The sequence below is a fragment of the Monopterus albus genome, unplaced genomic scaffold, assembly GCF_001952655.1.
Source record: "Monopterus albus unplaced genomic scaffold, M_albus_1.0 scaffold16.1, whole genome shotgun sequence".
NCBI classification, from domain to species: domain Eukaryota; kingdom Metazoa; phylum Chordata; class Actinopteri; order Synbranchiformes; family Synbranchidae; genus Monopterus; species Monopterus albus.
Genome location: NW_018127896.1, coordinates 5,867,088 through 5,882,977, shown reverse-complemented (window position 1 = coordinate 5,882,977; position 15,890 = coordinate 5,867,088). Strand labels below are relative to the sequence as shown.

Sequence of the window (15,890 nt, the reverse complement as noted above, 5' to 3'; positions counted from 1 at the left end):
TTTTTGAGGGTTTGTTTTTTTTTTTTTTTTTTTTTTTTTTTTTTTTAATAATTTTTGCTGACACAGCGTGTTTGCCTCACCCAGCCCTCCCTTAGTAAATGGCCTCACTGTTTCTTTATGGGCTTTGACATATTTCATTAGGCGGATGGTCTTAAGAGGCCTGCCTGGCTTCTTTAATCTGGCTAAAACCCTTTGTCTCTTTGGCTGGAGTCGCTGCAGGGGGGACTTCACTCCTCTAACGCTCTCTTTTTCCTCTCACTCCATCTTTCTCTCTGTCACTTATCCAGACTCTCCCACTCCTCCTCTCTCTCTCCTGATTCTCTGGTTTTAGGAGTGTCCATCTCCGGTAGAGCTTTGTTTTTTCTTTTCACTTTCATCTTCGCTACCACTTTCCCGCTTTTTCCTAGTCACTTCTCTCTCGATTATTCTGTCTCCTGCTCTCTGTCGCCAGGCTCATCCCCATTTTTAGTATTCTTAGTCCAAAACCTTCATCTGCTTTCCTTTTCCCTCCCTATTCCTCTCCTGCATCCAGTTCTCTATTTATGATCACTTCTATTCTCTTTCTCTCAACATGCTGATTCTTTTTTTATTCTCTCTTTGTGTTATAGCCAGCCCCCCCCCTCTGTTCCAGTCTTATGTGATTATGGTGAACATGCTCCAGTCTCAGTTTCCTCTACAAAGTCAGACCCAGCCCAGCATCTTCTCCATCCCCTGTGTTTTGTGTGTGTGTGTGAGAACACCCTGCAGACAGCCAAAAGAATAATAGAGAGATATTCCTTCATTCATCCCTCTATTTCTCTCCTTAACATCTCCCCTGGCAGCAGGCTGCCCTCTTACAACACACCTGGGAGCTCATCCAGCACTCACATACACTCATAGTATACACACACATACAAGCAGTGAGGCTGTGCTGAGAATTATACTGCAACACTGCATCACAGTCTCATCCACCTCTATTTACATTTGCTTGTGGTTTTGTTTTTGTTTGATGTAATTTTTGCTTTGTATGTTTTCAGTTTCTTTTCATCTGTGCGTTTTCTGGTCTGAAGGTTTAGTACTGTCTAGCTACCAGCTAACCCTAAAGCACAGCCACCTGTGCACGTGTTAGTTTCAATAGTTTCTTCCCTTCACAAGGAGACATTTAAACCAGCCAGCACTTAAGCCTCTGCTTTGTTTTCACACTCTTTGTTTGGGTAGCGTGTGACTCTCACCTCTTGCCGTCCTTCCCTCCTTATTGTGCTCCACCCCCCTCCCTCAGTCAGTTTTATTTACAGTAGTTTGTCATTGTTGATTTTAGAATGAACACCATGTTGCACCTGTTTGAACTGATTGATCACTGATTGATGGGAGCACATAATGCTCACACACAGATGTCCAAACATCTGTGTTTTTTATATTTCTGCTCTTATAATTCTGCTTATATGGATAAAGAAATTAAGGAAAAGTTTAAAGTAACAAATGAAAACTTCACTTTTAACAGATTAAATGTAGAATTAGAATCATGTTAAACTGGGATCAGACTGTAACGTGCGTAACTCCAAGTGGATTTGAATGGATCTAGTGTGCTTGGAGCATTTTAGCCTTTATTTGATAGGTGCTAGTGAAGAGGTGACATGAAATAAGCAGTTTTGTGCCAAGTTCAACATTTTTGTGCTTTCTACCTGATTTCTGCATTAATGTTAAACCGGAGTGAAGCCTCATGCAGCATCATGCAGATGTGTGTGCATCTGAATTTATGCACACTACAGTTTCCCCTTGCTGCACAAACACTTTTATTTGCCATGTGTTTACAAATGGTACCTGTCCCACTCTACACAGTTCACTCCAACCTCATTCATACCCTGCCACCCCCACCACACTGCTGTAATCCAGTCGAGGTAAGCAGTAATTATGAAATGGCCTTTTAAGTCCTCTCCAGTTATTAAAGCCATTCATCTAGTTGGAGGATAAATGCATTCAGCCCATATGTCCCCATTTCCTCATACATCTAAGCAAGTGAACACAATTACTGCCAGAGCAGCGCCTCCATCCAGCTTCATCCTCCGCCTCTATAGCTGAGTGCATTCAGATAGCGATGGAGGGATGCTCAATGATTGGACAGGGCTTTAATTGGACTGGAGTTATGATTGGCCATAACATGAATTGGATTTACTTTTACTGACTGTACTGTTGTCTGAACTGATCAGGTTAGAAGCTGAGCTTGTCAAATGGAAATACTTATGCAGCCAATAACAAGAACAAGATGGTGGTACTTTGTATTTTTCTCATTATCAACAGTTGTCATGAAAAGACCAAAACAACAATGAATTGTAACCAAAGCCTGACTAAATTTATTCCTCTGTGTCAGAAGACGCACAGTTACAATGGGTGACATGACCATTCGCTGTCACAGTGCTGTAAATGCTCACTGCTGCTGTTAAATGTTGAGTAGTGTTAGAAAAAAACAGTAGACAGAGTAGAAAGGTAGGGAAGTTAGGGGAGACAGACTTGTTCATGCTGTTGGTCTAGAGCTTACATCCATTTGTAAACCTTTTTGAGATGAGAATGTATAGGATAAAAATAGGATTGTATGTTTCAATTCAGGCTCCTTTTGGAATCATTTACTCTTACTGAAGCTGTAACACTGGAGGGGGATGTTCTGTCACTTCTAACAGCATGTTAAATGCTTCTGTTGGATTAAATTCAATAACCTTTATTGAGAAATTTGACGCTGAGACAAGACGGTCTTTTACAGGTATGTAGTGTGTATGTGTCTTTGTATATGTCATGTGGGTTTTTATAGCCGAGTGCAGGACAGGGCCTGTTTTACTGCACTCCAGAGCAGCTCCAGGTTTTATTGGCTGGTCCTGAGATTGGATACTAGATGGAAAAGTGTGTGCATGGCTCTGTGTCTTACATGTGTGTTTCTCTAAGCATATCTGTGAGCACTGTAGTGATCGCTGTGTGTGTGTGTGTGTGTGTGTGTGTTCATTTTCTCTGTACCCGATTTAAAGAACTATGACCAAAAGCATCAAACCCTTTTTCACTGTTGGCTAAAGTGTCTCCTTGGCAACTCCCCCCCCCCCCCCCCCCCCCCCGTCCCCCCCTGCCACTAGGCAGCTTCTTCCACTCCCTGCACTTAAAAGCATTAAAGGTCACCTTAAATTCAAATTCTGACTCTATCCTTTGTCTTCATTTTGGGTCCTCATTCACACCCCATTAAAGACTTGTAATAGTATTATAGTAATTATATTTGATTTACTGTTGATTTACTTTATTTTTTACGCTTGTTTGTATGCTGTGCCTGGAACAATAATGTCTCATTTATATGAAATTGACAGTATCATGATTAATAGTTTGGCATTGACAACCCACGTGATTGGATGGTATCAACAGGTAGGACATTGTGGTAGGACATTTTGAATGTGTGAATACATAAAGTCTGACTGGTGTATTAAATGTGTACTAAACATATGGCAGAGCTTTAATTTAAACATTTTTCATTTCATATGTTCCATTGATAATGTTAATGTTTTGATTCCCATGACAAAACTACAGAATGAGTTAGGTCTTTGTTGAGGTTGCAGGTGTGTCACACACACTTCTTTAAGGCATATAAAGTGGCATCCCAGAGGGGTGTTAGCCCTCACAGGACCTGTCAGCATAGCTGGACCCTGAGGTTACTTTCCAGGCAAAGACTTTACTGCTCTTTGCTCAGTACAGACATGACAGCAATGAACCTCTACAGATGCCACCATATATTGTACACATCACACTGAGATGTCTGAGGGTTAGGTATGTGTGCTATCCTGTTTGTTTGCAAGTATCTGCAGCATGCAGGCAGGTGTGGGCTTTTGGGTGGATGTTGCTGTGTTTGTAGATACTTTAAAGAGGTGTGGGCTTAGTGTGGAATGCAGGCACCATTTTAAAATGGTAATTGGCAGGTTCTTTATTGTAAACAGTATTTTTTATTTTTTTTGGACATGTACTGCATTTGCCAGAGGTGGAATAAGTTCATTTAGTTTTATAGTAAGTAGTTGTTCTTCTTTTACCGCTATATTGATTCTGGTCATTAGTTTTAATCATGTCAGGTTCTAGTTTTTTTTTTTTTTTTTTTTTTTGGTATTGTGTAGCTCTAAGCACCGCATTCCCTATGAGCTTCAAGCCCCATTACACAGAATAAAACACTTAAGATGGAAGCATTAAGAACGGTTCAACTCACCTCAACTGCTTGAACTATGAGCCCACCACTTTGAACCTGTACATATGAACGAGGCATCAGCTGTGTTTACTACGGAAGACACATCAGTTAGAGCTTTGCAGAAAATTCAGGTTTTATTGATGCTATTAGGAAAAACCCCCACCACAGAATAGGGTCTGATTACATTTTAATTGAACCCAGAAATGTATGATGAGAGGTCTACAAAGCGTAATCTTTATCTTAACAGACTTTAAAGCTTGGTAATTGAATGGTTCTTACTAAAATGCACCTCTGGAGTTGACGTATCTCCTGAGTATTTTTATTAACATTTTTGTGTCATACAATTTTTTTTATTTTTTATTTCTAAAACAGTTATGATTCAGTGGGAAGTTTTATCACATCCAAGTTTTCAGTGACTCTTAACACTGTCTTTCTCTAAAATGAATAAAAGTTTTGCTTACTTTTGAAACAGCCTCACAACTCAATAATGGTAAGATTAAAAAGTAGCAAAACCCAAACTGATAATATAAAACTACTGCTGGATCTTGCACAGGAGAGTGTTACAGCTGTGAAGGGCATTGCCCGTCGTTCTGGCCTGTTTGACTGTTAGGCTGTTTGTCAAATATGTGCACCAGCTTGAATCGGTGGCAATCAGGCAGAGATGATGCGAACGGATCCGTGAGAGCATCTGCTGGCACAGCGGGCAGCGGTATGTGATAAACGACGATTTCACCCTCCGTTGGATCGAGCTGGCAATGATAGCCACCTCTCCCTCGCTCATCCATCCTATTAAACCTTCATTATTCATTTACCTCTAGCCTCAACTGCCTGACATGCATGGAATGAGCACACTCAAAGCCCTGCATACACAGACACACACTCCTGCAAAAGTGAATTGTGCTCATATTTCTCCTCCTATTTTATCTAAGCTGGTCAAGGACACACACCGCTATCTCACACAGGCAGTATCATGACTTAAATATTTATTTTTATTTTTACTTGGAACAAAATTCTTACGTTTACAAATGTGGACCCACACAGAAACTTAGTTTCTCGATGTACAGTGCAGCAGTACTGGCAAGGAGTTTAATTCTATCAGGCTGTGAGCTGGACAGCCGTAATTACATTTGTGACACAAATCCTGCCTCTCAAATTGAGCGTTTTATTCCTCAGCGCTCCCCCCTCTCTATTTATAACCCTTTATTCCCCATAAATCCTACTTCCTCTCAGAAAGTCAATTTAGGACTTAAAAGGCAGAAATGCTCTGCTTACTTTTCCCCCTCCTTCGACTCTGTCACCATTTCAGTTTCACTTCCCATTTTCCCCGCTCTACTTTGACACTTTGGAGCCTCTGAAATAACAAAAAACTGTCTTAAGCACTGAGTGCCATAATGTGAGACAGTCATCCCTACAAGAAAGTTTCACAAAGAAAAAAAAAATGCTGCTTACGATCTGTTTTCAACTTCTTTGAAGAGTTCTTGTCACCATTCATTGTGTTACACGGCTGGAATGGGCTGGTGTGTAGAGTAGTAGCTTTTCAAGGTGGGAATGTTTTGTTCCTCCCCTTCTTGGTCAGCCTGTTGAGTGGGTTCTACTTCAGCAGCAGCTGATTCTGCATGACATTCACCTTCTTTTCTCCTTTGTCTCATTTTTACTATTTTTCCCGCAGGTCAGTATGTCCTCAAATCTTCCCAGACTTTGACTCTCTTCCTGGTGCCCCCTCCTCTGCCCTCCTTTCCTTTGCTGAATCAGCCTTAGCCATCATCATTTAACTGCTCCTCCATGTTCCCCTTTCTTCCTCTCTCAAGTTGGAGGCCATACATGAGAACAGTATGATGGCAGTTCATTTATTTCCCCTCATTCTTGCTTATGCATGAGCCTGTCAGTTTCCATTGTGTGGTTCCTCACCTATACCGCTCCATCTCATTTGTCATTTTCCCCTCTCTTTTATGCCTCTTATTTTTCTCAAGCCTGTTTTTTTTTACCTTCAACTCTCTCTATATTTCATCTTCATAGCTCTACAGTATTTTTGAGCTTCATTCCAAAAAACCTGATCCCTCTCATCTCTTTTGTCTCTTAGAGCCTTCAGAGGGCGGAGCGGTGGGCCTGACTCTGGGCCTGTGGAAGTCCAGCTCCCTGGAGAGCCTCCAGACGGCCATGTCTGAAGTCAGGCAGAGTCACATCCAATCCCAGATGCCCTTTCATCACCCGCGACCGCACATGGTCCGAGGGCGGGGAGTTAACCAGAGCTTCCGTAACGCTATCGACAAGTCTTATGATGGGCCTTCTGAGGATGGTAAGACTTTTTATTATTAGCATTTTAACACAAATTTGGTTACAGTTTTATTAGATATGTAAAATCATGAACTGTAGAACTGCTGCAGCCATCAAGAAAGAGGCACAGCAAAACTTTCACTGTTGCTATAATAAAACATTCTTTCCTAGACACTGTATCCATTTTAAATTAGACACTACACTGCCAGTGCACATCCCTTAGGCTTTATGACACACTGGCACTCAAAAAGAGCCAGAGGCCTGCCAGGGGACAGTGCTTAGCCTAAGTACCTTAATGAAATGCTGCATGATTGTATCCACTCAGCAATTTAGGAAGAACAACTTTATATCTTACAGCAGCATATTTTTAATGCTTTAGCTGGTGACCCGAACCCAGGGATGTGGGATGTTGTGTGTGCATGATGACTGCATATTATTTTGACTTCATGCTGAATGTTGCATTATGATGCTTGGAAGAATCAGGAGTGTGAAACATTATGGTAAATGGTAAATGGTCTTATATTTGTATAGCGCCTTTCTATGCTTTACAGCACACTCAAAGCGCTTTCACGCTATTTGGCCATTCACCCATTCACACTCCCAAACACACACGCATTCACACACCAGGGACATCACCGGGAGCAACTGGGGGTACAGTGTCTTGCTCAAGGACACTTCGACATGTTGACTGGACAAGCCGGGAATCGAACTGCTAATCCTCCAGTTAGGAAACGACCCGCTCTACCTCCTGACCCACAGCCGCCCCCATTATCTATCTACTGATGTAGTATATGTCAGACTCTAATAGCAACTGACACAAAATGAAAATGATAAATGTCTTTTTTATGTTCTTATATCTTAAACAGAAAAATGAGAATATTTTGGGCCTAGTTTTTTTTCTTGGGTTTGCCTATAGTATGAAGGTGAAAATGTATTTATATAACTGCCACTATAACACATCCAGGTGTAGATGCAGTACAAACCTCTGGCCAGCCCCCTGCACTGGGAAAAAGGTTATGTAATAGAAGACTAGCTTACTGAACAGATATCTCTACAGTAGTAATTGAAATGCTATAGTAAATGTAATGCATTCTGCATTTATGAGTATGTATATATTCCAGCTATGTTTGTGCACCCACTGCGACCTCTGCCCTCACACCCATATGTTTAGTCATATGAATCATTTACCCCCCTCAGATGACGATGTGTCAGAGCAAAGCTCTGGTCAGGAAACACCCGCCAGCGGCTCCTCTTACCAGGGCCTGGATGCAGACAGTGGAAAGAAGAAGAAGGAGAAAACCAAAGAGAAGAAGAAACAGAAGAAGAGAAAAGGGAAGAAAAACACAGATGATTCTGTGGAGGATCCAGAGAAGAAGACCAAAAAGAAAGGATTTGGACTCTTAAGGTAGGAATCAGGAGTCAGTAATGTTGTAAGTTTTTGTTTTTTTTCTTAAACTTTTAGGCTCTTTTTGATTGGTCAGAACCTTACCTGCTCAACAAGAAAAATGTGAGCTAAACCAGTGCAGCCAATGAGACTTGAACAAATTACCCTCTGCACAGCAGGATTATGGGATATTGGATTACTGGGTACGAACACAACCTTCTCGGTAATGGAGGGTATCAATTATCTTTCAATCCAAGCCAAGTTCCACCAACACAGTACCCAACCCAAAGCGCTTGTCACCTCTTTATCAACATGTCCCTATCATGATTGTGGCGGCCCAATCCTCCAACAGCAATCCTTATCTATTGGCAGTGACACGGTGTGGTCAGTGTATCACTGCACTTCCAGCACTTGAGATTCAATTAGGCTGCGACGAGAGATAGCACGCGCCAAGTGTCGGCCTACAGATGGCAGATAAGAATCCAATCGGCCACAGTGTCAAAGGCGGTAATGGAAGCGATGTTCACACGGTAAGGCTGGAAGTGGAGAGCAGGGTAGGGATAGGAAGGGCGGGATGAAGGGCACACACAAAGAAGCAGATGTGCTGTACATATAGGAACATGTCAGAAACCTAGTGTTTAATTTCTTGAATAAAATGAACTCACCATCGTCTTCTGGGGTCTTAAACATTTCCACACATCAGGTTTTTACTGTTTCTCTACAGCAGAACCAGGAAAATATGTATAAGCTGATACTGCTGGCTGTGTGACAGACTGTGTTTATATGAATGTTGGAAGGAAATGTCTGAATCTACACTCCACAAACACACAGTAGCATTTCAGTTTTTTTATTTCTCTGTCTATATGTTGAGCTTTTTGTTTCTCTTTTCCTTCTTGTTATACTCTTTCCATTTCGCTCTCTGATTGTAACAAAAAAGGGTTATTTGTTTGTACAATAACAAAATCATCAGTAATAATGTAATGATATCCATATAACCTAAAACAGGCACTTCCTACCTAAATAAAATTAAATTAGATGAAGACTGCACCCACTCTGGCAAACCTCAGTTGATTTTGAAACCTCTGTTTTAGGTACCTCCCAAGTCTTATCTCCTTCTCTCCTTGACATAGACGTTCCTTCTTATTCTTTTCATTTGCAAACTCAGCCTTTTGAATTGGGCAGAACCACTCAAAACCAGCCCACCGCTCATCTGTCCACAGACACTAAGTGCATTTTTAGCTCAACAATAGAAGTGAGCATTGTAAAAAGATTCCAGATTGTTGCACCACACACAAGCCTTTCTTTCCCTGGCGTTTATCTGGCCAGCTTGATCGTTATTGAACTTGAAATATGACTTAATTATCTGGAGTATTGCGCTGTTCAATCTAATTGCAGCTCTCAAATGTTATTTTACTCCAATGGCAGCATTAGGAAAAGGGCAAATTATAAGCATATGACCTCAATGTACCTCCGCTGTGAAAGTGTGTGCACAACAAACATTGGAAGCCGGCCCTGTCCTTTCAGCAGCCATAAATATTTAGCTTAGCTGCACTAGAACAAGCTGATTTGGCGGCAACGTTGCAAACAGCTGGGTATGAAGTGACCTGTTGTGACTTTTTTTTTTCTTGGTAAATCTAAATGTGATCTTCTTTATATGAAGAGCATTATTTTATAGCTCTTGTCTTTACTGGTATGATTTTAATGAAATGTGGAGATTAATTGTTACATATGATTACACCTATATGGTCTTCAAGAAACTGGTTTATGCGATAATAACAGGCCAGAGGTCCTGACACTCATCCTGTTTAGTTTGACATTAAAGCTGTTATACTTACCGGTTGTCCTTACAAAGTTCTTTAATTGGTTTAATCAGGACACTGTATAGTCAAAATTCTAGATGAAATGCAGACATGAAAATGGAATTTTGAGCTATATCTGCCAGAAGTGTTAAAACGTTTCTCTGGAATGAGCCCGCCACAGATGTAGCTTCTCCCCGTTTTCATCACTGTGCTCTGAAAGCCCTGTTCACATCTTGTCTCCCTGATTGCTAAATAAGCCAAGACAAATGGCAGAGCCCTTCAGACCTTCCCCTGTAGAGGCTGACTGCCTGTCTTGTCTGCATTCAGCAGACAGTGGTGAAGTCTTTGCCTGGAACGTAGCCTCAGGGGCTGCGTCACTGACAGTCCACAGAAAGACTAACACTGAAACTTGGGCTGCTAAGCTGTTTTTTCCCAGCCACATTTTCTTGTAGAACAAAGAGGTTAACTTGGTCAGGGGTTTCAGATGTCTTCATCAAACAAGGATATTTGCACTACACTTTTTGAATGTAATAAAACTTCTGCCAAAATATTATTTCGTCCAAAAGTTAAGGCTGAAGTTTCTCCTACTCTACCCCACAAAGTGATATTTATAAGTTTCTCAGCCTTGTGAAGTTGATCGTGGCGTTAATTCTTGTGTGTGCAGCTCATGCTTGAGCTCATACTTCATCTTGTTTTTGTGGGAGGATTAGACACATTATGGTCTGATCCAACATGACTTAATCGGGAGGTCAGGGCTTGAAGGATATAGCTTGTGACTCATCCTCTGATTGTGTCATTAAGTGAGTGCCGCTCCCAAGTGACACTTGGCGTGCAGCTGAAACTGTGTGTGTCTTTATGTTGTTTATTCTGTATTGCCATCTGTCACTGGGTGTGTCATTGCTCAACTGCCCTACCAGCCCTGCTGGGCACTGACACATCCCGTCTGTTCCGTGTCCCATCAGTCACTCAGTCAGTCAGGATCGTTGTTTAGCTGTCACTGTCAGCACACTGTGACAGCACACCAACGCCCCTCCACCAATTTAAGGGATGTGAAAGCCAACCTTTTGATCCACTGTTTACAAATCCACATACAACATAATATATCCTCTCCCCCACTTCTCTGTTTTGCAACCCTGAAGAAATCCGACAGGGAAGCAAGCCAGTTAGCGCAGTCCGTTCCGCTCTTATCCTATCGCAGAGCAGCAGGATGTGCAGGGTTGAAAGGTATAAAAGGTAGTCACTGGTGGGCTGTACTCTACAGAACCAAAGCCTTGTTGTCAAACTGGAGGGGCCCACTGCAAGATGACTTCAGATGGATTAGTGCTGTTATTGTGCACTCTACCCCCTCATTCCCTTTCCTTGAGCCCTTGCTCCCGTCCTTCTGCCGTTTCATAATAAGCCCCCCTCTCCACTGCTTTTTATTTCTTACATGCCCTTTTTACTTTATTTTAAAGTCCTGCTGTCTTTTTTTAATTTTTTTTACTTTTTTTTAATCTCTTTATTCAACCTTCCATACTTGAATGGTTATTTCCCAGATCATCTCTCTGTCCTTGAATGAACTGTCTGATTGAACCAGGCTACATTAGACAAAATGAGTTTTGAGTCCTGCTTGAATTCACACATTGATGATGTTCCACAATTAAGTGTGCTAGTATGGACTCTGTGAAGTCCCAGAGATCCCTTGCCTATTTAACAAGAACAAGGCATGTTATTCCTTTGATTACATCTTGTAAAGTGTCCATGATGGAAATGGCTGCTTGTGACACCCTAACTAGCCACTTACTGTTGTATTTATTCTAAACAAAGTAGACAAGTAAAACCTATCACTATGGCATTAAATTCTCTTTCGTTGAACATGGGAAAATCTTAAAAGTGTTGTAGCTTCACACATAAGAACAGGAATAAGACAAGCAAAGGAAAGGAAGGAAGGATAGATGTAGGCAACTATCTGAACAGACTCTGGTTGTCAGCAGTGTTGGGAGGCATACCAGAATCCCTCTGACATGTTTGTGTGGGTGTCTTAGCAGTGACTCTAAGCTGTGATGGGGGTAAAGTAAAATAAGGTGCATTACCTAATCCCAACGATGGTTAATGCACTGCAGGTGGATTTCTTTGATCCATCATCTCATCTGGCATTTAAGGGCTGTTAGTGGCGCTGATATGGAGTGCAGAGTATTTAATAGTGTTAGTCTTCTCTTTTGTAAAATATGCATAAGGCCATACATTTTGCACACAGGACAAACCTGTCTCTTGTGGATAAGTGTTATCGCTCTCTCTCTCACTTCCTCTCTATTCATCTCTTTATCTTTTCATAAATAATGTATGTGAAACCACAAATCACTTTCTTAGCAACACTTTTCTGAGCACACTGCTGTCTGACTAATCTGACTGCCTTAAATACATTCCCAAGAACTGTACAGCCTTTCAGACCATAGTCATTCACTTGTACATGTAAAACTGGTTGGAATGATTGAAATGGAGACAGCAATCATGCAAATCCCACAGAGGGTTAAATCAGCAATTAGAGAAACCTCAAAGTGGGTATATCTGTGTGCGTTTGTGTGAAGATATACATTGAATATACATTGTGCATAGGTTTCTGCAGATGTTTGTACATTTGCTCACTTTTTATTTTTGAAGCCATTGTGGTTCTCAAGTTCACCTGCCATTACAGTACGATTTCTAAGGCAGCCTTCACCTCCAAAATGTACCATAATATTGGAATATTGTTACCAGCAAGCAGCTAATCACCCTTCACATGGAAAGAATAGTCTCAAATTGACAGTTCTTTCTTTTTCCTTTTCATAATTTAAATGTTTGCACAATTTGCTCCCCGCAAGACTCCCAGTGCCCTAAATATAAAAAGCTGCCAAGTATTTTTTGCCATTGTTGAAAATGAGCTTTCACACAGCAGCAGCAGCTTTCATTGAGGCACAGTTCTAATTTACAGCCTTGCCATGGAAGCGAACAGACATGGACGCTATCACCACCGGCAGCCACCAGAAAAACAAATTAACTTTTTTGCTCCACTTCTACCCTCAATTCAGCACGATGGGCAGCTGTCCTGAAATGATGTGTGGGTTTATTGGTGTTGATGTGAGCTGTCAGTCAAATATCTGAGGGATGGCAGAACACGATGAGGAAATCCTCATGCATATATATCAGCTGATAAAGGGGCAGTCACAACAAGCCTCCGCCTTCCATCTCACCCCTCCCACCTGCTCTGTTTCTGTTGCTGTCACTCTCTACATCGCTCCTTCCTTTTCCTTGAAAGTCCTCCTTTTGTGCTCACATGAAAGGCTTTTTTGTTTCTTGTCTTTTATGCCCTGGTGATACCTCCTCTTCTGCAGCTCAGAGCACTCTCTTATTCACAGCTCTGGTGTTCAACAGGGAGGAGAGGGGTAAGGTGGGGACTCACACCTCTGTAGTTTGACCGTGAAGAAGCTCCACTGGAGCAGTTGAAGATTTAATTACTTTATTCATAGGCTTCTAAACAATTTGCTTACCTCCTCCTTCTAGAGTTTCCCTTGAAGTTTGGGGGCTACGAAGTCTATACTCTTTTAATTATACGCTCTGGTCTTTAGTCAGCCATATTATCAGTTTTTATTTTGCTTAATGTTTTGCTTACTGTCCTCTGTCATGTAAGCTAATGACTCTGTAGCTGCACATGGAATGATCTACTTAGGAAGGGACCTCTTCATTTTTATTTCCACTGGTAATGTCTGTGACTCATCCAACTGAGGAACATGATACCTATATTTGTACACTGAATTATTGCTCATAAGGTAATTATCAAATGAGACAGTGAGCTGAGACTTCCATTTGTGTTGATTGGTTTTACGATCCATCAGTTCCTATCGAGTTATGACATTTGAATTGACCCTGAGGGATGGACAGTTTGAAGTGCAGACACATTCGTATCAGCTAGACAGCTCATCAGCCAACTGCTCATCACTCACCGGCCAATTAGTGGTATTCATGCGGCCACAGGAAACAGTCACTGCCAATTAGCATTTGATCTTCTGTACTTATGCACACACATAAACTTAAAGTACAGGGCGCCAGGAAGCGATTGCACCTCCAATGGTGGTTATGTCCTTTCTAGTCATCATCATGTCATGAGTGATGGATGGACTTCCTCGGTCATTTACGTCTGCTAATGACACGCACATGTACTTTCTCTGGACGTCTCTGGCTTCTCTTTGCCCTCCTGACATGTCTCCCACTAAAACACACACAGAGTGTAACCTCTGCTTTCCAGACAGAGAAGGTTAAGCATTTCTTGTCTGAGGATGCGTGGAGGCCTGTAGGAGCCAAGACCCTAACCTTTCCCAGACTGGCTCTCATCTGGAGCCATGGTAACCTGACCTTCAGCTGGGAAAAGGCTAAGAATTTTGAAAAAAGCATCACAAGACATCACAGGTAGTTTTAATCAGTAAATATGCTAACACTATGTAGATCAGGGTATCAAAACATTTTTTACTCACATCAGAACTTTTTATTTTGGAAGATCGTAAGATATCAGACATTAATTAAATTTCATTCATATATAGTAACTACTGCCTCACATGTCTTCCCTGGGTGTATTGTTTTCAGTGCAGAGACTGTTTACAGCAGTTAAAAGCATTGATGTATAGAACAGAGTGGAGTCACCAGTTGCTCTCTTTTTAAAGGGCCCCTGACATGCTATTCCTTGTTCTTTGACTTATCTACTATGTTATAATGGTAAATTATCATCTTAGACATTACCTAAAACTAAAAAAATGAGGTGTATTTAAGCTCTAGTATTTCTATGCAGAAGCAGTTTGGTTTATACAAGTCCCGCAAGCTCTCGCTCGCAAGACTTTTTTTCTAACAAAGTAAAGTATTATGCGATAGTTTAATGATCTCCTTGTATGGGCATAAAGTCCAGGCCGTTGCGTGTTTGTGAGTTTGCCTGACATCCATATTGGCAAAATGCTGTATTGCCTTGCTTGTTACGTATATTTTCAATACTGCTTATGTTAAAAAAAAAAAAAAAAAAAAGACATCCATCAGTGCCATTGTACAAGCAGAATTTTTCAACTGCACCAAGTTTGGTGGATCTATTTTCCTTCTTGCTCCTGCACTGTGACCAGAGGATGTGGAGAAAAATACAGGGCCTGAGGTTACTGAATGTCTGGAAATGTTCTTGCACAGGGACTCTTCTACCTGACCGGGTCTAACCTACAAGCATCCGGCCTGTGGAGCGGTTACTGATCAGCTCATCAATGCCAGGAGCACAGTACCTGTTTGTTTTGACTGTGTTGTTGGTTAATGAGGGATCAAATGATCCATGATGTTATTATTGTAGCTACGCTACCTGTCGGAATTAATTTTACTACCTTAAAATTGTATTTGGTCGTGTGGGGAAGGATGCAGCAACCACCGGTTGGATTTACTGACCTTGGAGCTACTTGAAAGGGAGTGATGTTTCCACTACTCTATGGGACTTAACTGTAAGTTTAAAAAAAATACTTTCCATGTCTGTTAAGGCGTTGTTTCTGTAACATTAGAGAGAATTGTTGTAAGGCTGGTGAAGTTACTATGTCTGCATTATGCCAGTTAAAATATAGGGTTTCTCAATTACCCCCTTTTAGAGTGTTACACATCTCTTTTCATCGGTACATATACCGGTGTTTACCTATCTATGGAGGAGAAATTCAAATGAATTAATGCTCTTGCAGTTCGTTCTGCTGTCCACTTACAACACAACAACAGGAACTGTTCACGTTCATGAACTATCCTCTCGTTTTAAGGAAGAGGCTTTCTGGCTTTATGATTCTGAAACAATTACAAACTATTTGGAGTTATGATGGGTGCCAAGCTAATCTAAAGGGTACCCAAGATTAAACATTAACTGGCTGGAAACAAGCAAAATGAGCATGCCATGGGCACTTTAACTCTTTTACTGTATTTTACTGTATTTATTGTCCATATATACAGAGGCAACATATACACCACCTTCCACAATGGGTGTAAGAATGAAGCATGTAGCCCAGCAGTCTCGTTAAATATTAATGGCTTCCCCGACAGAGGCGAGAGGGGAAGAGAAAAGATGAGATAAATTGCTGGGCGTGACGGGTTTTATGTGGAATTGCTAAAATATTCCACAAATCAAAATGCATACAGTTAAGGGGGAAACCCATATTTCACCAGGCGGCCTTTGGATGGCGCCACGCTTTAGCAGCTCACCCTGTCGTCCCCCGTTTGCTCTTTCTTTCCCTCCTTTTCT

The 15,890-nt window shown here is 41.4% G+C and overlaps 1 protein-coding gene across 5 annotated transcripts in view; it reads left to right on the top strand.

The window, feature by feature from the left end:
• The window catches only part of pard3ba (par-3 family cell polarity regulator beta a), a 131,528-nt gene that overhangs the window by 66,480 nt on the left and 49,158 nt on the right, over window positions 1–15,890 (top strand). For all 5 annotated transcript variants that reach the window (XM_020592177.1, XM_020592181.1, XM_020592179.1 and 2 more), the window contains 2 exons: window positions 6,261–6,476; window positions 7,652–7,859. In XM_020592177.1, coding sequence (XP_020447833.1) covers window positions 6,261–6,476; window positions 7,652–7,859 — 424 coding nt within the window. The remainder of the gene's footprint in view (window positions 1–6,260; window positions 6,477–7,651; window positions 7,860–15,890) is intronic.